We start from the raw sequence: 24,530 nt of genomic DNA on the forward strand, positions 1-24,530 counted from the left end.
AAACCATCTTTGTATTCTTAGTTGTAATCCTAGTATGAGCTATAGTCTCTGGTAAGTGCAGTCAGCCCATTAATAGGTCCCCTCCCCCTACAGTCTTGGACCTCTAAAAACCATTCTTCATACAGTAGCCAACAGTATTGTATGTCATGTCTCTTTAAAGCCCTTTCAATGACCTCCTATTGTATGTAGGCTATAAATTCCTTACCTTGGTTTACGGAACCTCGTGTGATCTGGCCTTTGTCTCTGCGACCTCATAGAACATTTATCTATGTTAGCCTTCCTTAATCACAGCAGTCCTAGTTCTTAATGGTTCCAAATGTGCTTCTGCTTTAGTGTCTGTATATATGGCTTGTCTCGGATTCTCTTTCCTCATGCTTACCTGGCTGACTGCTTTTCACCACAATGTTGGGTCCCATTGCACCTTCCCTCCCAGGTCTTTGCTGGCCTTCCTATTTATAATACTTCCTCTTCCAGTCACACATCACCTCTTGTAATGTCATCATAGTACTTAGCACTACATGAAATCTTTTTGTGGTTAATTTTTCTCCTCCACTAGAATGCAAGCTCCAAGAGAGCAGGGAACCTCTTCTCTTGATCACTGTTCTACCCCAGTACCTAGAACAGTAGCAGACACAGAATAGGTAGGTACTCGATAAAAACTGACTGAATCTATTACAGATTTGAGTCATTATAAATGGTAATTAAAGGGATGAAAGGGGATATGATAAAGCAAGACAGTGGTGGTTTTTCCATTCTCAGTGAATACTAGAATTAGCTAGGAACTTTTTTATTTTTACAAGGCGAAAGATGTCTGGACTCCAATCCAAAACAATGGAATCTATGAGGCCTGGCACATTTAAAAATCAAAAGCCTCATTTGATTCTGATGGTTTTGGAGACTGTAGAGAGAGAAGAGCCTAGGACGAAACTCTGAGAAATAGCAACATTTAAGAGATAAAAGAAGAAGATACGGAAGACGATGACCAGTGAGGTGTCTGTGGAGCCCAAGGCAAGAGTGGATTTCAAGGAGAGAAAAACGACTGGTGTCAGGTTCTCAAGCCGGCCAAGCTATATAAAGACCAGGGGCTTCCCAGAGAGCCCTTGGTAAAGAATCCACCTGCAATGCAGGAGACCCCGGTTTGATTCCTGGGTGGGGAAGATCCACTGGAGATGGGATAGGCTACCCACTCCAGTATTCTTGGGCTTCCCTTGTGGCTGAGCTGGTAAAGAATCTGCCTGCAATGCCGGAGACCTGGGTTCAGTCAAACCTGGGTTTGATCCTGGGTTGGGAAGATCCCATGGAGAAGGGAAAGGCTACCCATTCCAGTATTGTGGCCTGGAGAGTTCCATGGACTTACGGCCTGGAGTATATAGTCCATGAGGTTGCAAAGAGCTGGACACTGACTGACTGAGCGACTTTCACTTTCACTATAGGAAGCATTCGTTATATATAGCAACATAGAGTTGTAAATTATCTTTGCACAGGATTTCTCAACCTTGGTGCTACTCATATTTTGGGTTGGATAATTCTTCGTTGTGGGGGGCTCCCCTGTACTTGGTAGGATGTTTAGCTGCATCCCTGCCCTCTAGAAGACACTGGTAGCAATCTCCAGTTGTGACAACCAGATGTGTCTCTGGACATTACCAAATGGCCCTGGCTGGTGGGGTCAGGGGGTGGGGAGGAATTACCCCTTTTGAAAATCGCTGCCTTAGCAAAAGTGGTTTTGGTAGAAAACTGAACCCAAACTGAAGTAGGGTAATAAATAATAGAGAAATGGAGACCGGTGATGTGAACAACGATTTAAGAACCTTGATTATGAAGGGTGATTAGAAGTGGGATGAGGTAAGAAGGGGAGGCATGTAGACCAGCGATACAGGTTTTTATTTTTAAGATGGGTGGGAATTGATCATGTTTGTGTACTACTTGGAAGGAAGTGGGGATAACTGGTATTTAAATTCCTTGAAGGAATGGCATCCAGAACACTGGAGGATTTTGCCTCAGAAGAGGAAGAGTGCCTCTTGCATGGTAATCGGAGGTAAGAATAAGTGCAGATGCTGATAAAAGTAGTAACAAATGACTAACATTTATTGGGAGCTTACTGTGTACCAAGCACTTAATAAGAAATCAGTGTGTGTTAACTCATTTAATTCTCGTAACAATGCTATGAGGCAAAGAGGTATCGGGAAAAATAACTCCCTTTGAATATGAAATCACAGGAGAGGTGAATGGTGTAAATGATTTTGATTGCTACTGGAAGGGGCTTTCAGAAGATACATTGAGGAACAGAGACTCTGAAAGTTTAAGCAACTTACCCAGTATCACATCTCTAGTTAAGTTACAGAGATCAGATACTAACTTAGAGTGTCTGGCCTTAGTGCCTATGCTCTTAACTACTGTGTATAAGGATTCTTTTTTTTTAAGGATTCTTAGAGATGTCAAGTATTTGGGGTAATTTTCATCTGATGTGTTTTTTTTTTTTTCCCTCCCTGAAGAGAAATAATGGTCTACTGAGAGCTGAGGAGGTAATGTGATAGAAAGTTTGAAGAGACTGTAGGAAATGTGACGAGAACAGAGAACGCTTGAAATAACTTGTAGGAAATAGGAAAGTATTGTCACTCAGCACCCATAAAGTTGCCAGAGAGCAATAAGGGCTCAGTAAGATAGGAGGCAAGTATTTTCGGGGAACCAGTCTGCGGGTGTGTGAATTCTCTCCACCATAATCAGCAACCTGGTTATAGGATCAGAGGCAATTTGATTCAGGGTTGGGAGTTTTACTAGTCAGGGAGAGAGATGCTAGTGGAAGTATGAGACTAGTGAGGAGAGTGGTTGATGGATGGGATCGGGGCTGAGTAGAAATTTATACAGTGAGAGGGGGCTGGCTAACAGAATGTAGGAAAGTCAAGAGCTTAGGGTTATTGATTGATGAGATTCAAAGGACTGGTAGTGGGGTTAAAAAGAGCTAGATAGATGGGAGATTGGGTCAGAAAATATTACAGATGTTCATGAGTATTTTGGAGATGGAGCCATTCCTGGGGGTGACGAGGGCTAAGTGTGGCCACAGAAATGGCTAGCTGGAGTAACTGGAAGGGAAAAGGCTTTGTAGCTGAGCTTAAGGACCGAGGAGCTTAAGGAGGGTTGTCTGTAGGGATGGTGATAGCAAGACTAAGATTCAGGCAGTGAATGAGAGGAAATAGGGAAGTGGGCAGAGGGTGGGAGAGCTAGTTTGAGAGCCAAGACCCTCAGGGAAACAATGACAGGACATTGTGACATTGGAAGGAATGCAGGAGGAACAACATCTGCTATTTCAAGAGGAGGCCCGTTTAAGAGCCAGATGTCAGTTACAACACAGAGATGGGTGAGAAATGCTTGAAGAGGTAGAGAGTATAAATCTGTTTTCCCCCATTAGTGGGAGTATCTAGAGATCCCATTAGAAAGGGAGGAGAGAAAGGAGGGGTCTTACATTTTGGATGGTGTCCAAAATCAGCCCCAGCAGATCCGGACGGCTGAGAAGAGTGGGCAGTTCAGGCCTCAGAGAAGTTGCCCCAGCTTGGACTGAGCATGTTTCTAAGAACATTGGGTCTAGGTAGCTCTAGTACTGGGAAGACTGGAATGTGGATGGTCTACCAGACGGTAGACGCTGTATGCAGACCTTTGTGCTCAGGGCTGTCTTAAATCTGGTGAGGGGTGGTGGAATTAGGATGGAGGGCCTGCTGAGCAGAGACTGTGGTATTTGGCTGAATAATGAGACCTGCCCCCCCCCCCCCCCCCCGGAGAGATCCAGAAGTGTGGAAGAGGAAGGACTGGAGATCTGTGGGCAGAACTTTGCAGGAGTGGAGAGCCTGAAGTATACAGTTAAGGACTCATTTTGTACCCACAGGCTGTTAAAGTGTAAAAATGTTAGTTGCTCAGTTGTATCCAACTCTTTGTGACCCCATGGACTGTAGCCCACCAGGCTCCTCTGTGCATGGGATTCTCCAGGCAAGAATACTGGAGTGGGTAGCCATTCCTTTCTTCAGGGGATCTTCCTGACCCAGGGATCAAACGCCAGGCTCTTCCACTGCAGGCAGATTCTTTGCCATCTGAGCCACCAGGGAAGCCCACTTCACTTTTCACTTGAACCCACTGTTACGGCCCTGGGAAATTTAGGTTAGGATGCTCACTGGTGCAAAACTGCAGAGTGGAGAAAAGAAAAAAAGATCATTTTTCCATCTTTGGCATTTGTACCATGCGCTTAGAGGCAGTGGTGCTTATACACCAGAATAGTGATACTATTCCTTTGGTTTTTACTTAAAATTCTGTGAACCAAAGCATGAATTTATAAGTGGTAGAGCAGGTGGGCAGATAAATCTCAGTGACATACACCATGTTGGATTCAGAATAACCGGACTACTCTAGAACCTGGAATGTGGGGCAGTAGAAGGGAACATTTGTTTCACTTTGGCCTTTCCTGCTCAGTGGGAAGAACGTGACCTCTCATTAGACTGCTCAATAAGATGGGAGGGGTAAATGAAGGTAGCAGAGCTTTTTAAATCTCTGGTGGTCACAGGCTCACATGGCAACACTGAAGAGAAGAATAGAGAAAAGAAATCTCCCCTTGAGTGCCTTCTATGGAATACCAGGCACCAGTAAGTTTTGTGTTATTCTGGCTTCCCAGGTGGCACTAGCCAGGTGGTGCTAGTGGTAAAGAACCTGTCTGCCAATGCAGGAGATGTGAAAGATGCGGGTTCAATCCCTGGGTCGGGAAGATCGCCTGGAGGAGGGCGTGGCATCCCACTCCAATATTCTTGCCTGGAGAACCCCATGGTCAGAGGAGCCTGGCAGGCTACGGTCCATAGTGTTGCAAAGAGTGGGACACAACTGAAGCGACTTAGCACACGTGCACATAATCCTAAGAGCCCTCAGAGGTGGTATGCATGATTCCCTTCATTTTGTAGGTGAGGACGGTTCAGTAACTTCTCCACAGTCGAAGATCAAGTGAGTGATGGAACCTGGGACTTGGCTTCAGATTTGTCTGACTCCAGAGTCTGGGCTTTTCCTTTTAATGGAGGCTTGTTGGGATTGGTGTGACCAGTCCTATTGGCCAAGGAAAACTGAAGCATTTTGTAAAATGAGGGAGGCACTAAGGCACTTCTTAGAGAGTAAATAGAGTCTCTCAGAGGGAATGACCCTAAGGGAGTTGGAAAGTAGGTGTGGGTCAAGAGACAGCGGAGAGGGTGGTTGGTCTTGATTAAGCCTAACTTATCTCTTGACCACCAATAGGGAAATGGGGGTGGGGAGGGACAAGTTAGTAAGAGGAAATGGTCCAAGAGCCAAGCTCTCCAGGATTTTCTCCCATTTCTCCCCTCAGCAGCCCCCTCTGGACAGAGGCTCAGCTCTGGCTTTGTCATCCCATTCTGGGTGCAGAAAAAGGACTTGATGTAGGAAGGCAGGCTGGCCATCCAGAGCAGGTTTGCCTCATGGAAAGGACATGTGGCTGAGAACAAGGAAGGCCCAGCCAGGAGTGAGGAGATCTGTGTTCCAGTGCAGCTCACGATGAAGGGAACCATCATGGTAGGTAGAGTGATGCTTATTTATTCATGGAAGATAAGTACTGATCATTTTCTCAGGCGAGCCTGAGAAGCACCCTTAAGGAAAGGGCAGGGACTTGACCTAAACAACTGACCTAGTTGGGGGTCTCAGCAAAGATCTGGAGCTGTTTTCTGATCCCTTGTGTCCAGGACCCCAGTGACTTGTGTTTGGGGGATATATAGAGAGAGGGTAGGAAGCCAGGGGTATCAGACCCTTTTGGGGGGTTTAGCTTTTTCTGTTGGTCTAACGTGGCACTGGACTTTGTAAGAAACAAGGGGTTCAGCTCTGTAAGTTGAAAGTCTTGGATATTTGACTCTTCAGGGTTCTCAGGCTCTTTCCGGAACCTTGTGAACTCCACCTTCATGCTGGTCTTTGGCATCTCACATATAAACAGAACCTTGTTCTTTAGCTTGTTATGGATCCAGGGATCAATGGAGGCCAAAAGAATTAATGTTTCTTGTAGCTGCATTGAAATAAAGGCCCTGTGGCTGGCTCCCTTCAGGCCAGCCCTGGGTTTGGGGGCGGGGGGGTGGTAGTTCTGGTCACAGGTCACTCTGGGTCCCAGGGAATGAGGTCAACGGACAACGTCTAAGGGCTTATTCCCCTCCCCGCCGGCAGAGGGCATGTGGTGTGAGGAGAGTGGGAGAGGCTGGAGGAAGAGGAGGGCTGGGATGCCTTACACTCTTCTTCACAGACGTGTTCTTCTCCACATCCAGCATGTCCAGGACCAAGTGGAACACCTGTGGGCTGCGGATCCCCAGGACGCTCTGGCAGAGGCAGGATGAGGGCACCTCAGTAGATGGCCCAGGAAGATGCCCCAGGAAGATGCCCCATCTACGCTGTCTTCCATTCTAGCGCCCTCGTGATGACCCTGTGCCTGGACAGGAGATGTGGCTTCCCAACTGCTTCCTTACCTTTGAGGGCCTGCCTCTGTACTGGGTTCCGGTACAATTTTTTTCACCAGAAGAGTCAAGATAGTTTCTGTCACTTCTGAGCAATGCCCCTCACACCCTTCACCTGTCCCTTCTCCTACCCAGCTCCAGTCCTGCAGAAAAACTTTCCCTGAACTCCTGGTAGGGCGGGAAGTCTAAAATAAAGCTGGCAAACCACCTCCCCACACTTTGCAGCCCTTTTTTCCCCTCAGTAGCTCTCCTGGACTGCCCACTCCGCCAGCCATCAACACATCTGGTCAGAGTCGTGGAGCTGGCCTTACCAGAGAGATGACTGCTTCCTGGCGTTCCATGGCATTTGAGCTCATCAGCTGCCTGAAGAGAAGGGAGTGAGTGTTTTGTGGTCCAGTTAAGGGGACGAGGAGGGAGACTGGCTGCTTTTTACAGTCCAGAGTGAGTCAGGCATAGACTGATGAGTGATGTTAATTTCATTATGTCCCCTTCTTGTTTCTTGGGTCAGGAAAGGGACTGGGAGGGGAAAGGTCGGTACAACAATTTTTCAAGGGGCACTACGTGATGATCAGGGCTGACATTTGTCCAGAACTTTACCTTTTACCAGTCCCTTCCAAGTCCTCATCTTAACTTGAGCTTTAAATAGCAACACTGAGTGGTAGGTATTACCAGCCCCTTTTTTACAGATGAAGAAAAGCCCGGAGGTCAAAGAGTGATTTGGCCAGTGGCCTGGGCAATGCAGCTGAGAACAGGCAGTAGGTTCTTAGCTCTCACTGACCCTCTGTCCCCTTCCCACAGCCTAGGATTTGGCCCTGGCAGTTCCCAGCCCGAGCCACTCACGCCTCCACCAAGTTCAACATCGTGGACTTCATCTTGAGCTCTTCCACAGTTTCAGCAACAGCCTGCCTTATGGCCTGAAGAGAGGTTAAGGTGGGACAAGGACTCAGGGATGTGCTCTTAAGTGCTTCCCCAAATTTTTTTTTTTTTGATGTGGACCTTTTGAATTTGTTACAGTATTGTTTCTATTTCATGTGGGATCCTAGCTCCCTGGCCAGGGATTGAACCCACAACTCCTGCCCTGGAAGGTGAAGTCTTAACCACTGGACCGTCAACCTTCATTGAGTCTTTACTTTGTGCTGTGTGTATGGTCCTTGCCTCAGGGAGTTCATGGTCTGGTGGGGGAAGCAGACAAGTGAACAGGCAGGCAGACTCCTGAACTAAATGTAAGGACAATAGGAGGGTCTCCTAGCTCAGTCTGGGTACCAGGAAGACTTCCTGGAGGAAGTGATGCTGCAGCTGAAACCTGAAGCATGGGTAGGAGTTAACTAGGCTGAGAGGCTGGGGGCCAACTTCCCTGGGCAGAGGGAGAGCAGGTACAAAAGCCTGGAGGCAGGAGAGAGCACAGAGAGATTAGGGAACAGAAAATAGTTCAGTTTAGCTAGGTGACCGTACAGAGTCTTCAGAGTGGGACACTCTGAGTAATTACACTGGGATCACAGGTATAAGTCAGGACAGGGTGCTCCTAAGCACTGCTGGTGTGTGGCTGGGCACGAGTGTGGTGAGGCTGGAGAGTCAGGCGGGCCTTGGGTGGTGAAGGGCTATGTAAGCCCTCCTGAGAGCTTGGGGAGTAACTGAGAAGTTCTTTGCAGTGGTGAGCCGCAATCTGATTCACAGCTTAGAAAAATGTCTTTAGCAATTCTGTGGCTGGCTTTGTAGCAAGCTCTAAGGAAGGTAAAAGCCAGGGAGGCAGGGTGATTCTGTTGGTGGTGATGGGAAGGCTTCCCGTAGGAGGTGTTGTCTGGGCTGGTCTGGAAGGGGCGGTCGTATTCTAATAGGCAGTAGGAGAGAGGAGCTACTCACTAGTGGAACTGAAAGCAGAGGCAGTTTCCCACCTTTCAGAGGAGGGAGGAATGGCAGGGCATTCTCAGCTGAGCAAACTGCCCGCACAAAGGCCAGATGGCTTGGAGACAGGAGCTGTGTTCTGGTGAATGTGATGCATTCCTGGGGGCATGCATACACAGAAGAACTATACGAGAAGGATCTTAATGATCCAGATAACCATGATGGTGTGATCTGGAGCCAGAGATATATCAATAACCTCAGATATGCAGATGACACCCATGACAGAAAGCAAAGAGGAACTGAAGAGCCTCTTGATGAAAGTGAAAGAGAAGAGTGAAAAAGCTGGCTTAAAACTCAACATTCAAAAAACTAAGATCATGGCATCCAGTCCCATCACTTCATGGCAAATAGATGGGGAACAATGGAAACAGTGACAGACTATTTTCTTGGGCACCAAAATCGCTGCAGATGGTGACTGCAGTCATGAAATCAAAAGACACTTGCTCCTTGGAAGAAAGCTATGACCAACCTAGACAGCATGTTAAAAAGCAGAAACATTAGTTTACTGACAAAGGTTCGCATAGTCAAAGCTATGGTTTTTCCAGTAGTCGTGTATGGATGTGAGAGTTGGACAATAAGGAAAGCTGAGTGCCGAAGAATTGATGCTTTTGACTGTGGTGTTGGAGAAGACTCTTGAGAATCCCTTGGACTGCAAGGAGATCAAACCAGTCAATCCTAAATGAAGTCAGTCCTGAATATTCATTGGAAGGACTGATGCTGATGCTGAAGCTGAAGCTCCAATACTTTGGCTACCTGATATGAAGAAGTGACTCATTGGAAAATACCCTAATGTTGGGAAAGATTGCAGGCAGGAAGAGAAGGGGACGATAGAGGATGAGGTGGTAGATGGCATCACTGACTCGATGGACATGAGTTTGAGCAATCTCCAGGAGTTGGTGATGGACAGGGAAGTCTGGCTTGCTGCAGTTCATTGGGTTGCAAAGAGTTGGACAGAACTGAGAGACTGAACTGAACTGATCTTTGGGGGGCAGTGTGGTGGGAGCCAAGGCAGGGTGGGGGTCCTTTAGAGAAAGGTGAAGAGACAGGTTTGGGCTGCCTGGGCTTGGGAGCATTGATCTCACTTACGAAGAAAGGTTCATTGTATGTCTTCTTCCTGAGTAGGTCAAATGTGAGTTCTTCTAGACCATGTGCCTGGATCTGTTCCAGCCCAATGGCCTTGAGCATCTGGGTGGCTTCAAAACGGTGCTGAGGGCAGACACAAAGGACAGACCCCCTTCCTCATCTCCCAGCACATCCTTGTGCTGGAGCAGGAAGGGTACTTGGCAGTTAGCTTACCTCCAGGACGCTGGAACAGGACAGCTGGTCCAGGATGCTCCTGACAACTGTGGCTGAGTGCACACCCATTATCTTGACCAGCACAGTGAGTGCCTGCGGGGGTGGGCAGGGCACGTGGGGTATACCAGACCAAGAGGCATTTGGGTGGCCACGCGCGCTTGAGGGCTAGAACTTGCAGGAAACAGGCAGAGTCCTTTCTCCTCCCTCTTGGCCTCATGAGTGAGAGCACAAGTTCATGTGTGTGCACATGTGCACATACGTGGATGAATGGAATATACACAGATCTGTGTACATTTATGCCCGTGTGGCCCACATACACATTCACAGACACACAGAGGACCCTGCTGTGCTCCCTGCTGAAGCTCCTTTTCTCTGGGATGAGGATGACAGGGTCCAGGGCCCACCAGAGTCAGCACTGTTTCCCCGGGGCTCCCCAGGGAGCCCGGCCGCCCGCCCCTCACACCTTCATCTGCTGGGTCTTCGGCCCTTGGCACAGGCACTGCAGCAAGTGCTCCCGGGCCACGTTGCTGTAGGGCCTCAGGAACCCCAAGCACAGGGCCGCCTCCGCCGCCGCCTTGTACCCTGACTTCTTTATCAGCATCAGTAGCGCCAGCGCCAGCTTCTCTTCATCCTCCACCTGAGTCCTCTTGAGAAGGAGACAGGGCGGTTGGACTAGGTTTCTGGTCAGGCTTTGTTAGGAGGGCAATTCATGACTGCTTCCAGACCATTCTCCCTCTTCTCTAGAAGGAATCTCCTGTCAAGAGCTTAGTTTACCCACTTCCCTTCTTCTTGCTGCCATCTACTTGCTCCCAGCTCACATCCTTTCACTTCTCTATGACTTTTTTCTTGTGGGTGGGTCAGCATTACTCTCTTTAATACCTCTGCTGTCTCAGCTTTTGGCATTTGAAAAAAATATACAGGTCATTGACGCCTCTCCTCCTATAACCTTGTCCTCGGCACTATGTCAGTCATTAGTTCCTGCAGAGAGACTTTATCGTGACCTGTTACTGCACCTTCTGTATGACTCCCTCTCCTCCTGTCCTTTAGGTTCTCCTCTGATGTCAGCAGTTATTGTTATACCTACTGTAGAGCACTGGGAAATCTACTCAGTGCTGTGTGATGACCTAAATGGGCAGGAAATCCAAAAAAGTATGTATGGGGCTTCCCTGGGGCCCAGTGGCAAAGAACCCGCCTGCCAATGCGGGAGACATGGGTTCGATCCCTCGGTTGGGAAGATACCCTGGAAAGAGAAATGGCAACCCACTCCAGTATTCCTCTCTGGAAGATCCAGTGGACGGGGGAGCCTGATGGGCTGTAGTCCATGGAGCTGCCAAAGAGTTGGACATGTTTTGTCCAAGTTTGTTGACTAAACAAGAGCAATATGTACAAATGACTGATTCACTTTGCTGTATAGTGGAAACTTAACATTGTAAAGCAACTGTATGCCAATGAATTTTTTTTAAAAGGGGTACATTAAATAGCTTTACTTTGAACTTATTTCATTACCTGTATGTGAATATATATGTGGGGTAGTTATTCATGTATTTTTTTCTATCGTAAATTGTCGATAAAAGTTCCTTACATTTGTATAGTGTGGTCAGAGTGCTTTTATTTATTCTTACTTTTTTTTTATTCTTATTGTTAATTGAATTCTTCTAAACAGGAATTGGAGTTTTTACTATCTAGTTGGCTATTACATAAAAGATGAGTTCTTTTATGTAAGTATAGATGTACATGCGGGGGATTGTGAGGGTCTATAAAAGTACATGGTTTCAGATCTATCACTTAGGCATTTCGTGTTATCTCCATTGCTTTTTTATTTTTTAAACTTTTCTTAATGAAATAATTTATCTGTAATTTTTATATTCTTTACTTTCAAATCCTTATAAATAAAAATGAAAGTGAATGTTTTTTGAATATTTAATGCTAATAAATCACTCTATTAAAAAAGTTGTTGGACTGCACAAAGACTTAACAATTCATTGAGCAACTTTGCCCTCCTCCTCACTTTCTTGCCTTTTTACCCAGCTTCAATTCCATGGTCCCTGAACTCCTTTACCCCCTCTTTATTGTACTCAGCTCCCCACCGAGTCTATGCCTGCACTTCCCAGAGGAAAACAAAGTTATGATGGCTAATCTTGCTTGAAGTATATGAACACACACGTTATGTAGACCCTTAATGATGCCTAATGGTCAGACTGCTTTTCCCTGGGCAGTTCTCTTTCCCACCTTCCTAATTCATATTCCTTCCTCTGGACCCTCTAGCACTTCTTCCTCCATCCTCTTAAGTTGATGACCTTGCTCCCTACTTTACTGAGCAAAATAAAAGCAACTAGAAGAGAAGTTCCAGAGACACTTACTACCACTTGTGTACAACTTCCAGTACCTGAACCCATATTTCTTCCTTTCCGCATTACTGTGGACCACGACCATCTGTCTGGAAAAGTCAACCTTGGGGACTTTCCGGGTGGTCTGGTGGCTAGGATTGCACACTCCCATGTAGGGGCCTGGGTTCCATCTCTGGTCAGGAAACTAGATCCCACATGCTGCAACCAAGAGTCTACATGCAACTAAAGATCCCACATGCCACAACTAAGACTTGGTGCAGCCAAATAGATAAAAATATTGAAAAAAATAAAGTCAGTCTCTCATGTGTTTACTCTCATCCCTTCTCATCTTCTCAAGAACATTGCTGCACAACTCTTCCCACCCTCTTCAAAATGATCATTTTCCTAACGACTGGATCATTACTCCTCAGCATTGAAACATGCTGCTATTTTTTCTTTTTCTAGAATTTACGCCTGCTGCTGACTACAGCTCTGTCCAGGAAAACTTGGACAGTTGCCCATTCTTGCCATCTTGCACTTCTTTCCTCCCATTTTCTCTTAACCCTACCCCATTCAGACTTTCACTGCCCCATCAGAAGAGTTCTTATTAGGATAATCAATGATCCCCACACGGTTAAATCCATTGTGTGGATTCTCAGTCCTTATACTATTTGATATGGTTGATTTGTCTCCTTTCCTTGATAAATGTTCTTCACTTGATTTTCAGAATACCATACTATTGGTTGTCTTCCTACTTGTGGACTACTTCTTAGTATTCACTGGTTCTTCCTCTATCTCTGACCTCTTAACACTGGGCGGCCCCAAGTCTTGATTCTTGGTTCTTAGTTCTCATCTCATTGAATGACATGATATGCCACCTATATGCTGACAACTCATAAATTTCTTCCATTAGTTCAGGTTTCTGAACTCCAGATTGTATATCCAGCTGCTTATTTGTTGTTTCCTTTGGATGTCCAGAAGACATCACAAACATAACTTGTCCAAAATTGGACTTCTGATATTACCTCCAAGCCTGTTCCATATGTAGCTTTCTCCATCTTGAAGTGAAGTCATGTCCCCATGGACTGTATACTGGAGTGGGTAGCCTTTCCCTTCTCCAGGGGATCTTCCCAACTCAGGGATAGAACCCAGGTTTGATTGAACCCAGGTCTCTGGCACTGCCAGCAGATTCTTTACCAGCTGAGCCACAAGGGAAGCCCAAGAATATTGGGGTGGATAGCCTATCCTGTCTCCAGGGGATCTTCCTGACCCAGGGATCGAACCGGGGTCTCCTGCATTGCAGGCGGATTCTTTACCAACTGAGCTATCAGGGAAACTCATTCTCCATCTTAGTTGATGACAACTCCATCCTTTCAATTTCAAGGCCAAAAGCCTCGGCTTCCTCATTGTTGCCTCACTTTCTCTTACAGCTCACATTTAACCTGTCAGAGTTTTACTTTAAAAATACATGCAGGGGATTTCCCTTGTGGTCCAGTGGCTGAGACTCCACACTCCCAATGAAGGGGGCCTGGGTTTGATCCCTGTTCAGGGAAGTAGATCCCATATGCTGCAACTACAAGATCCTGCATACCACAACTAAGACCTGACACTGCCAAAACATACCAACAAATATTAATACTTATGTACATATTCAGAACTTAATAGCTGCTTACCAGCCCCACTGCAACCACTATGGCCCAAGCCACCATCGTGTCTCACCAGGATTGCTTTAACAACTCCTAACTGGTCTCTCTGCTCCCACTTTTGTCTTTCATCCCCTGCCCATCTTTCTTCAACATAGCAGTCAGAGTGAACCTTTTCTTTTGGCCACTGTGCCACATGAGGGATCTTAGTTCCCCGACCAGGGATCAACCAGGGACTGAACCCAGGCCCCCTGCACTTGGGAGCACAGAGCCCTAACCACTGGACCACCAGGAAAGTCCGCCAGAGTGACCTTTCGAAACATAAGTTAGATCACATCATTGCTTTGTTCAGAAACCTATTCCACTCAGAAGAAAAGCTCAAGTACTTAAAGTCATCCAGAAGGCCACATATGCTGTAGTCTCCTGTTAACGTCTTTGATCCAACTTCATTTCTTCCTGCTTTCTCGGGTCCCACTCCACTTCTGTCACATGGCCTCCTTGCTGTTCCTTGCCCGTACCAAGCCTGCCCCTGCCTTCGGGACTTTGCCTCGATTCTTCCTTTACTGGGAGTGCCTTCTCTCAGATATCTGCAAGGCTCACCTCTCACCTTCGTGGTTGAGCTCAAACGACGACTTCCACATGAGGCCTCCCCTGTCCTCCTTGTTTAAAATTGCAACTCATTCCATCTGCACTCAGCATTCCTGATCACTCTCATTACTCTACATAACTCTTCCATTGCACTTGCTGTATCTAACATACTGTATAATGAAATTTATTGGTTATTATGTGTCTTCCCAGGCTTCCCTTGTGGTTCAGCTGGTAAAGAATCTGCCGGCAGTGCAGGAGACCTGAGTTCAGTCCCTGGGTTGGGAAGATCCCCTGGGGAAGTGAAAGGCTACCCACTCCAATATTCTGGCCTGGAGAATCCATGGACTGTATAGTCCATCGGGTCACAAAGAGTCAGACAGGACTGAGTGATGTTTACTTTCATGTGTCTCCCCTCCCGCCTCCCCCCGCCCCACTGGAATGTAAGCTCTACAAAAGCTGAGATCTCTGCCTGCTTTGGTTTGCTGACGTATCCCAAGGGCCCAGGATGGTGTCTGGCCCATGATAGCTGTTTAATATATGTTTGTTGAGTAAGTGGATGTAATGAATTCTGTTTCGTGTGGAGCAATGATGGGGTCAAAGTAAGAGGACCCTAAAGGGGAAGAATCTCAAGTAGTGTCAGCAGACTTTCTTGGTCCCTGTCCCCTCTGGGCAGAGGTTTTCCTTTAACAGTTATTTTAAGGATGATGATAATGATGATGCGTGGTCACCAAAAGAGCACAGGTGCTGGGACTTCCATGGCAGAGCAGTGGCTAAGACTCCACACTCCCAGTGCAGTGGGCCCAGGTTCAATCCCTGAACTGGGAACTAGATCCCACATGCCACAACCAAGAGTGTGCGGGGTGCAAATAAGACCTGGTGCAGCCAAATAAATAAATAAATATATAAATATATATATATATAAGAATCTAGGTATTGAAGTAGGTGCTTTACATATATTATCTCATTTAATCTTCTCAACGATGCTATGACTACTATATCCATTTTAGAGATGGACAAATGACAACTCTGAAAGCTGGCTTTTCAGAGGTGGTATGACCAGTTCAGGGGCTACGCCAGTGATTCTGTCCAGGGAACCTATTCCACAGGGGACTCCACAAGGACATCGTCCCCCCCATCAGAGCTAGAAGCTAGGTTACACTCTCCCTGGCTTAACCCCAGCCAGCACCATTGATGACAGGTCCGACCTTGCCCCAGGGACTGACTCTTCCCCCCCAGTCACCTGATCTCTGGGGACAGTAGCCCAGGAGTTCAGAGCCGTCCGAAGTGCTATCAGAGTATCCATCCTCTGTCCCTCATTTTGCCCCTTCAACTTCTTGATGAGAGTCTGGATCACGTCCTTTTTCAGGCATCCTGGGCAGGGAGGGGCCTCAGGTCAGGATGGAGCCTCCGGGGCTGCTCCTCTCTGCAAGAATCCACCTGACTCCGCTGCATCCTCATGACTTCAGATCCAAGGACTAGGTCCCACTGTCGCCCGTCCCCCCAGGACCCCAGAGCAGTTGGCTAAGCATGACCGCAGTTCCCAGAGCCCGCTCTCCGTCTTCCTCCTACCTCTTCTCCCTTTTCACCCCACCTTCCTCTCTCTGCCCAACAATCCCTCGGATAATTCCCAGACCTGCCAATGGCTAAGTTGCAGTGGGGGGTGCCGTCCACTCCCTTCTGTCCTTCCCTAAAGGTGGATAGCGGCTACGCTGCCTCCTTCCTCACCTGACACTACTGCCACCCGGGGAGGACCTACTCACCCAGGATGGCCAGGGCTCGACAGGCCTCATACTTCACTTTCTCTGGACCGGCTTGGGCCTGATTTAAGAGGTAGGGGGTGGGAACATGCCCTAAGGTGGTGGAACATCAGGAGCGTTCAGGATCATCTCAGCTTAACTTTTCATTTTACAGATGAGGAAACCGCGGCCTAGAGAGGGACCTGTTTATGCTCAAACACGGGGTGCAGGCAGGGTGATGCGATGGAAGGACCACAACTTAGGAGTAAGACTTTTGTTCACATCCCTATCCAGGTCTGAGCCATGAGGCCTGGGGCAGGTCACCTGGCCTCTCGGAGCTTCCATTTTCTCATTAGAAAAATGCAGCTACTGCTACCTAGTTCTAGTACCAAAGGGTTTAAATGAGAGTAAGGGTAAGAACACAGCCCACCCCCACCCCCAAAGTCAACTTCTCTGTCAGACGAAGGGGATCTTCAGAGCCCCTCTTCCCCTTCCTTTAAGATCAAGCTGCCCTTTAAAGAAGCCAAGGGCATGAACTGGGCACAGGCCGCACAAAGCGGCTGCCTCCTTCCGGCATCGGCCCCATCGTCCTTGACCCTGGTGGGCCTTGTCTGTGCTCAGGTGCCAAGGCTCTACAGACCGCGGGCCCTGTGTCCTCCTCTCCTGGACTCCGTGCAGCCCCAGACTCACCACCTGCCGCAGTGCGTCCATGACAAACTTGTCTCTGACCCCCAGGCACCCCAGAGCCTGCAGGAACAGGGGGAGAGGAAAAGGAAGCGAGCCTCGACACCACCGCCAGGAGCTGCCACCTTCTGGACCCTGCTGGAGGTTGTTCTTGGAGCATCAGTCCTCCCCACGCTCCACCTCCAGCATCTTTCTCCTCTCCCCAGCTCAGTCAGCTCCTACCTGGCTTGTAGCCACACCCCTCTACCTTGCTGCTTCTCACCTGTGCTGCGTAGAGCTGCTCATCCTCCCTGGGAGATTTCAGGCTTTCTGTGAGTTCCTGCCCATCCAGGGAAGCCAGTGGAGGGGAAGAAAGGGACAAGGACAGTTCTACCACGCTTCTTTCAAAGTGGAAGGAGCTCACCCGATCCACTCTCCTCCCCACCCCCCGCTCCATTTTGCCAGCAGGGTCTGAGGGCGGAAGGATGGTGTGAGCCCGAGGTAAAGGCATCCTCAGGAAGTCTCCCCATTCTGCCCCGGCCCCCGCCATGGCTCCTGACCTTTAATCTTTGCCACTTCAGGGGATCCCCAGCAGGGTCTAAGGGCTTGGACTCCACCGGAGACCTGCGAGTCAGCTTGCTCATGGGGAGATGGAGCTTTTGGCTGAGGGTACCCTCCTTGAGGTACCTCGGGAGAAATCTCACAGGTAGCCCTGGTCCCCTCGTTCCCTTCCTCCTCACTTCACAGACTCTCCTCTGCCTCTGGTCCTCAGCCCAGCTCAGATCAGCTTCCTTCTACCCCAGGGTCTCCTCTGGAGTCTGTAGGCTGATTTGCAGCCACCACCCCCCCAGCCCCATCCACCCCTTTCTTCTCTTTCCGTCCTTTCCTAGAAGATGCGGAGGGCGTGGAGAACAGGAAGGGATGAAACACACCTGGGGTGATCTCTCATTTTCCTCAGTATCTTCTGGGACTCCCGTTCCTTTCGGTGATCATACAGGGCATACCAGTGCGTGTAGATCTCAGGCTTCTTGGAGTAGCAGTAAGGTATGGCATTTGGCTTGCTCGGGTGCTCCCTCCAGCACTCCGGACTTGGGGGGAGCTCTTCCTTTGGTGCCTGGAGGCAGGTGTGAGTGGCAGAGCAGCCACAGGGGACATTTCTCAGCCAGGAAGAGGGCCAGGGTGAGAAGGGACTAGACGAGGGAAACACCCTTCAGCCTCTCGTCCGAGCTGAAGACACAGCCACCTCCTCACCAACTGTGTGACTCGGGCAAGTGACTTTACCCTTCCAAGTTCTCAGTCTTCTCATCTGCAAAATGGGGCTAATCGTCCTTGTTCTGTACCCCTCCCAAGGTGGTCGTGAAGGACTAACGACATAGAGTGGGAAATCGTTGTTGGTCTGTGACTGGATCTGAGTACAGTTGGCCCTCCGTAGCCACAGGTTCCACACCCATGGATTCAACCAACCATGGGTTCAAAATATTTGGAAAAAAAAATGCTCAGAAGTTCCAAAAAGCAAAACTTGAATTTGCCATGTACCTGGTAACTCTTTACATACCATTTACATTGTAAATAATCTAGAGAGGATGTGTGTAGGCTATATGCAAACACCACTCCATTTTATACAATGGACTTGAGTATCCGTGGAGTTTGGTATCCCCTGTGGATACCAAGGGACAACTGTCTACAGTTCAGTTAGCTGAGAATCTCAAGGGACTTTGAGAAAGTCATCTGGGGACTTCCCTGGTGGTCCAGTGGATAAGAATCTGTCTGCCAATGCAGGGGACACAGGCTTGATCTCTAGTCCGGGAAGATCCCACATATCAAGGAGCAACTAAGCCTGTGTGCCACGGCTACAGAGCCTGCGCTCTGGAGCCCATGAGCCGCAACAAGAGGAGCCACAGCAGTGAGAAGCCCACGATGAAGAGTAGCTCTCACTTCCCATGACTAGAGAAAGCCCGTGTGCAGCAATGAAGACCTTGTGCAACTGAAAAAAAAAAAAGTCATCTGGGCAAGGAGACGAAGAGGCCAGGGGCAGGGGAGACGTGGAGTAGAGAGGGGTATTTTGGGCCCCCGCTCATTCGCTCAGGCATTCAACAGATTTTTATTGAGCACTTACTATGTGCCAAGCACTCGGTGCTGGGGAGACAGTTATGCCTGTCCTCATGAAACTTAATAGTTTCATTGGAAAAACAAGATTTCTTCAAATAATCTATCTTAGACATGTGTGAAACTGAAGCTCTGGTTGTGGCCAAGGGTTTTGGATGGGTCAGGGGATTTCTCTGAAGATTTGACAAGGATTCATTCTTGTCTCTTCTCAAGCCTCTCTTTCCCTACAACAACTCTCTGAAAAAGGGCTTCGGCTAGTGGTTCCCAGTGGGGTGACCGAGATGATCACAATGAGTTTGCAGGTGATCGTCATGACTTCAGAAAATGGGACATTGACTCACTATAAGTAGGGTTGTCGGATTTTGTAAGGACCAAGCAAATAAAAAACAGGATCGAGACTTCCCTGGTGGTCCACTGGCTACGATTCCAAGCTTTCATGGCAGGGGACCTGGCAGCGGGGGTGGTGGTCAATCCCTCGTCAGGGAATTAGATCCCACATGCCACAACTAAGACCCGACGCAGCCAAATAAATCAACTTCTCTACTTCAATTAAGAACAGACAAAAAAACCCCCAGGATGTCCCACTGAATTCTGATTCCAGGCAGCGAAGGCAATATTTAGGACATAGGCATATTGAAAAAAAGTCATTGTTTATCTGAAATTCAAAAATAAATCATTATTAAGCAACTGCCTACACAGCCAAAACCTTACAGATGTTATCTCACAGCCACTAGACAAAGGGAGCGGGGTAGGGGTTGGCTTGTGACAGAGGCTACTCCTGCAGTTCAGGGAGGGAAAGCCACTTGTCCAAGGTCACTCAGAGTTAGTGGCAGCCCCAGGGGTGAGAGGAGAGTTCTAAGTGTGTGTTCGTGTTAGCCATTCAGTCGTGTCCGACTCTTTGCGGCCCCATGGACTGTAGCCCGCCAGGCTCCCCTGTCCATGGGATTCTCCAGGCAAGAATACTAGTGTGGGTGGCCATTCCCTTCTCCAGGGGATCTTCCCAACCCAGGGATCGAACCCAGGTCCCCTGCATTGGCAGATGGATTCTTTACTGTCTGAGTCACCAGGGGAGCCTGTAGCGTTCTGTGAACTAGGCTTAATGGGAAGGGGTGGTCTGCTGACCCTCCTCCCCCAACAAGGCTCCCAGGGTGGCGGAAGTCAGGGGTCTTACCTGGTGACAGGATAAGGGCAGTAAGACAGGAGCTGCAGCTCTTCTGAGTTCTGTGGTGCAAAGAGCCCACATGGACAAGGGTGAGCTGAAGAGTTGTCCTTCCGGGCGTTCATTTATCAAGCATTAACATTTAGCTGACCCGCTATCAGGCACCAGGGAGGTAAAGAAGCCATAATTCCTGTCCTTAAGGGGCTCATATGTTTCTGGTGGCTTGGTCTGTGGAAGAGCAGGATTACCGCAGTCTGGGAGCTTCTCAGAAACGCAGAATCTCTCAGGCCTCCGAAGTCAGGATCTTTATTTGAGTAAGATTCCTACACATGTTGAAATTGGAGACACACTGGTCTGACAGAGTGGTTCTCATCCCTGGCTGCATATTAGAATTATTTAAGGGAATTTTTTAACATGCCTCAGTCCTGCATCAGACTAATTGAATCAGATTGTCCTAGGAAGGGACCTAGGCATTTTAGAAAGCTTCCCGAAGGATTCTAATGTGCGGTTAATGGGAAAAATGCTCAGTGGTTCTCAAACTTCAGTGGCACTGGAAAAAACTGGAAATCTTGTTTTTTGTTTGCTTGTTTTGGGCATGCTGAGTGGCATGTGGGATCTTAGTTCCCTGACCAGGGATTGAACCCGTGCCCTGCTTTGCAGTGGACGCAGAGTCTTAACTACTGGACCACCAAGGAAGTTCCTGGAGGGCTTGTTAAAATGCAGATTTCCTCTTTCTCCAGGGGATCTTTCCCAACCCAGGGAAAAAAAAAAATGCAGATTTCCTTATCCCCAGATGAAGACTCATCCCCAGAGTAACTCTGGGGTGTGGTCTGAGAATTCACTTTTTGGGTGGGGCGGGGTGTGTGGTGTACACCGCACGTGGGATCTTAGTTCCCTGACCAGGAATCGAACCTCTGCCCTCTGTATTGGTGGCACAGAGTCAACCTCTGGATCGCCAGGTAAGTCCTGAGAAGTTGCATTTCTAACGAGATACTGATGCTACTGGTCCTGGGAACATATTTTGGGAACCACTGGTCTACTGGTGAGATAGAACTGTTTACTGGGGATTCACCAAGGGAGATAAATGTGAGGATGGATAAAGGCATAGGTGGTCTCGATGAGGGGTCCTAAACTGGTGGGGAGGAGCAGGGCGGGTTTCCAGAAGAGATTATCCACAAGCTAAGTCTTCAGTGCAAGTAGGAGAGGTAGCCAGACAGATGAGAGGAAGGACAGTGGGCAAGAGGAGCACCTTGAAACCTTGGAGTTGTGAGAGTGCAGAGCAGATGAGGAAGCAGAAGCTGGGGCGTCACAGAGACATCCTGCCTTAGAGGGCCCTGGGAACTTACCGTGAGGGGTGTACGGAGCCTTGGAAGTACCCAAGGATCCGCCCTGACTCTTCCCATAGACTTGCTGACATCACCCGGACTCCTACCTGGGACTGGGGGCCAGGGAGCTTTCCTTTCCAGGTCCCTATCCCCGACTCCACTCCTGTCCATTCTAACCTCACCTTTGGTCCTTCCTGGATATTCCAGCCATGGGCACTTGAACATCGCCCTGTTGATGTCAGAGATGTCGACTGATTTTTCGTAGGCCATCCTCTTCTGCGGGGCGGGGGGCAGAGGGAACCTGGGTGGGCGAGGAGACTACAGGGACTGCTCCCTTGTGAGAGTTGGGGCAGAGCTCGGGGAGACCTGTCGTCTGTGGCACAAGAGGACTAGTGAGGTGTCTTGGCTTCTAGAGCTAGAAGCCTCCGAGTGTTGAGTGAGCAGATCACCTAGGTGCTTGGAACACTCTGGTTCTACTCTGGAGCCCCAGCCCTGACATCTACTGGCCTGTAGCTTGAGCTAGTCGCTTTCCCTCTGGGAGCTTCACTTTCCTCATCTGAAAGGAGGAAAGCTATGCCTGTCTGGCGAGCTCTAGGGGCAGTGGTGAGGCATAAATTAGAAAAGAAAGTCAAAGCACTTAATGAACCTCAAGCTCACATAGCCCTTGTTATTTTTTTGCCTCCTCTGAAGTGTTTTTTTTTTTTTTTAATTTTCAAAAACTTTTCATTTTGCATTAGGGTATAGCCAATTAACAAAAAATGGTATGCCAATACAGTATATTAACGCATATATATGGAATTTAGAAAGATGGTAACGATGGCCCTATCTGCAAGACAGCAAAAGAGACACAGATGTAAAGAACAGACTTTTGGACTCTGTGGGAGAAGGCGAGGATGGGATGATTTGAGAGAATAGCATTGAAACATGTATATTACCATATGTGGAATACATCGCCAGTCCAGGTTCCATGCATGAGGCAGGGCGCTCAGGGCTGGCGCACTGGGCTGACCCTGAGGGATGGGATGGGGAGGGAGGTGGGAGGAGAGTTCAGGATGGGGAACACATGTACACCCATGGCGGATTCATGTCAATGTATGGCAAAACCCACCACAATATTGTAAAGTAATTAGCCTCCAATTAAAATAAATATAATTAAAGAACAAACAAACAAACAATGGTGTGATGGTTTCAGGTGAACAGGGAAGGGTCTCAGCCATGCGTATACATGTATTGATTCTCCCCCAAACGCCCTCCCATCCGGGCTGCCACATAACATTGAGCAGAGTTCCCTGTGCTGTCCAGGAGTTCCTTGTTGATTATCCATTGTAAATATAACAGTGTGTACATGTCCATCACAAACTCCTTAACTATCCCTTCTCCCAATCAGACACATACCTCATTCTTTGGCAGCAAGAGGTAGAACTCTTTTGGTTGTTGTTCACGAACACATTTATTTTATTTCACTTTAGAAAAAAATGTGAGTTTTTAAAACTATATGAGGACTTCCCTGGTGGTCTGTTTTGCTAAAAGTTTTACTTTTGTTTTAGGTTTGAAGGCTTTGTTAACAAAAGAAACCACTTGATACAAACACACAATATGCAATCCCAATATTTAATAGAGAATTGTTGGCTTAATTTCAATATGCAGTCACGGAAAGTAAAATAAAAAGAACAGGAAAAGGTAATAGCATATACATCACCAACTGGGACTGAAAACCTGCATCCAGACTTGAATGCTGAGAAGTCCCAGATGACAGCAATCTGAAGCCTGAACAAGACTACCTCCATTTTAATTTTCCTAACATGGTCTGGTGGTTAAGACTCCATGCTTGCTTTGCAGGGGACACAGGTTCGATCCCTGATTAGGGAACTAAGATCCCACATGCTGCCTGTGTGCTGCCAAAAATTAAAAAATAAAAGAAACCCTTGGACTATTAAAAAAAATATGAACAGCAATAATAAAAATGCAAATGTGGATAGACACTCAATTAACATTGATAAGTAGAAATGTTATCTCAAAGTCTATCCGCTGTGCATCAGCTTGCATTGCCACCAGCAGCCCCCGGCTGTAGACTCCTGCTTGCTGAGCCCCTGCTTCTGGTTGAAGATTCTGTGTTGTTTGCACCACAGAGAACTCCTTTGATTGCTTGCAGTGATTGCTACACCGCACCCTAGCGCTTGGCACACAGGGAGCAGCTCGTTCTGAGAAACCGCGGCTGCTAAGTCCTCCGACGGGACCATCACTTCCAGTAAGCGGACATCACGTGCCCTGATGTGCCACATTAAGAAAGACAGCGTCACCTTGTGGTTTTCCGCCGAAAATACTCAAGGTGACTCTCATGAAGAAACAAGCAGACAAACCCCTCTTAAAAAATATTCTACAGAAATCCAATCTGAATTCCTACGAAAATAAACATGTACTTAAAGACAAAGTCTGTTAAAGGACATGTTAGCTAAATTCAATATGTACTTGTAATTTGATCCTGGATTTAAAAAAACAATGACTATAAAGGGCGTTACTGAACAGTTGTGAGGATTTGATCATGGATCGTATGTGATGGTATGTGGTACCTTGCCAGTGTTAAATGCTACTCATTCTGTGATTCTGTAGAATGTCTTGTTACTAGGAGATGTATGCAAAATTTTAAGGGGGAAATGATATCTCATCTGCAACATTTATTTCAGAAAGAAATATGTATGCCAACCACCCATATGACACATGTGTGTCACACACACATATTTGCACAGATAAAATGTGTATGACAACCATCCATATGATATATGTGTCACACAGGCACATATATGCACAGATAAAGCAAGTAGATAAAGTAATATTTGAATCTAGATGGAGAGTATATTCTTGCAAATTTCAGTAGGTTTGAAATTTTGCAGATTGAAGATGGAAGAAAAAAAAACATCAGCTTTGGCATTGGACCTTGGACCTGGTGGGTCTAAATGTTCATTGTATCCCCTCCCACGTCCCATTTTTTTTTTTTTTTTGCTTTGGGGCCTTTGGCAAGTTATTTCCATCTCCTGCCAAGGGTTTTCCCCCACTATAAACAGGGTTAGTAATACCCTGTCCCAAAGGGTTGTGAGGATGAAGGATGGTGGATGTAAGGGGCTGGCGGTGCCTGGCACAGAAGGAGTGCTCAGTCAATGCCAGCTCTAATTATGAAGATATATTTTGCTAAAACAGGCTCACGGGGAGGAACACGTCAGTGGGAAAGTTGGAATACTCCCACCTGCAAAGTGCTGGTACCATTGCAGAAAACCACAAAATCCCCCCCTCTCTTTATTTGAAAGAACTGAGGTATTT

At 47.7% G+C, this 24,530-nt stretch overlaps 1 protein-coding gene and 1 long non-coding RNA gene across 3 annotated transcripts; one reads left to right on the forward strand and one right to left on the reverse strand.

Annotated features, from left to right (window-relative positions):
* Positions 1-1,357: 1,357 nt before the first annotated feature.
* LOC122449536 lies at positions 1,358-8,606 on the forward strand. Its single transcript, XR_006271967.1, has 3 exons — positions 1,358-2,035; positions 4,935-5,550; positions 6,285-8,606. It is a non-coding gene; the product is annotated as an uncharacterized LOC122449536 (long non-coding RNA).
* HEATR9 (HEAT repeat containing 9) lies at positions 5,602-21,485 on the reverse strand. 2 transcript variants are annotated; one of them, XM_043481173.1, is made up of 15 exons: positions 21,398-21,485; positions 19,903-19,952; positions 17,558-17,739; positions 17,186-17,312; positions 16,909-16,965; positions 16,653-16,709; positions 15,987-16,044; positions 15,467-15,597; positions 10,132-10,314; positions 9,669-9,761; positions 9,459-9,578; positions 7,311-7,384; positions 6,782-6,833; positions 6,249-6,335; positions 5,602-6,031 (listed from the first exon to the last, which is right to left on the reverse strand). In XM_043481173.1, exons 1-15 carry the CDS (start codon positions 21,483-21,485, stop codon positions 5,663-5,665), a joined length of 1,728 nt encoding a protein of 575 aa, XP_043337108.1. In that variant the 3' UTR covers positions 5,602-5,662. The 2 variants fall into 2 exon arrangements, with proteins under 2 accessions (XP_043337108.1, XP_043337120.1); XM_043481185.1 differs by lacking the exon at positions 17,186-17,312 and having other exon boundaries at positions 17,539-17,739.
* Positions 21,486-24,530: the final 3,045 nt, after the last annotated feature.

The sequence above is a fragment of the Cervus canadensis genome, chromosome 1 (assembly GCF_019320065.1).
Source record: "Cervus canadensis isolate Bull #8, Minnesota chromosome 1, ASM1932006v1, whole genome shotgun sequence".
NCBI lineage: Eukaryota > Metazoa > Chordata > Mammalia > Artiodactyla > Cervidae > Cervus > Cervus canadensis.

Excerpts from the sequence above, each read along its gene's own strand:
- HEATR9 (XM_043481173.1), bottom strand. The coding sequence starts at position 21,485 with ATGGCCTACGAAAAATCAGTCGACATCTCTGACATCAACAGGGCGATG. Across the intron at positions 10,315-15,466 it reads CTACTGTCCCCAGAGATCAG|AGGACTCAGGTGGAGGATGA; the intron begins GTGACTGGGGGG and ends CTCCTTCTCAAG. Across the intron at positions 6,834-7,310 it reads ATGTTGAACTTGGTGGAGGC|GCAGCTGATGAGCTCAAATG; the intron begins GTGAGTGGCTCG and ends CCTTCTCTTCAG.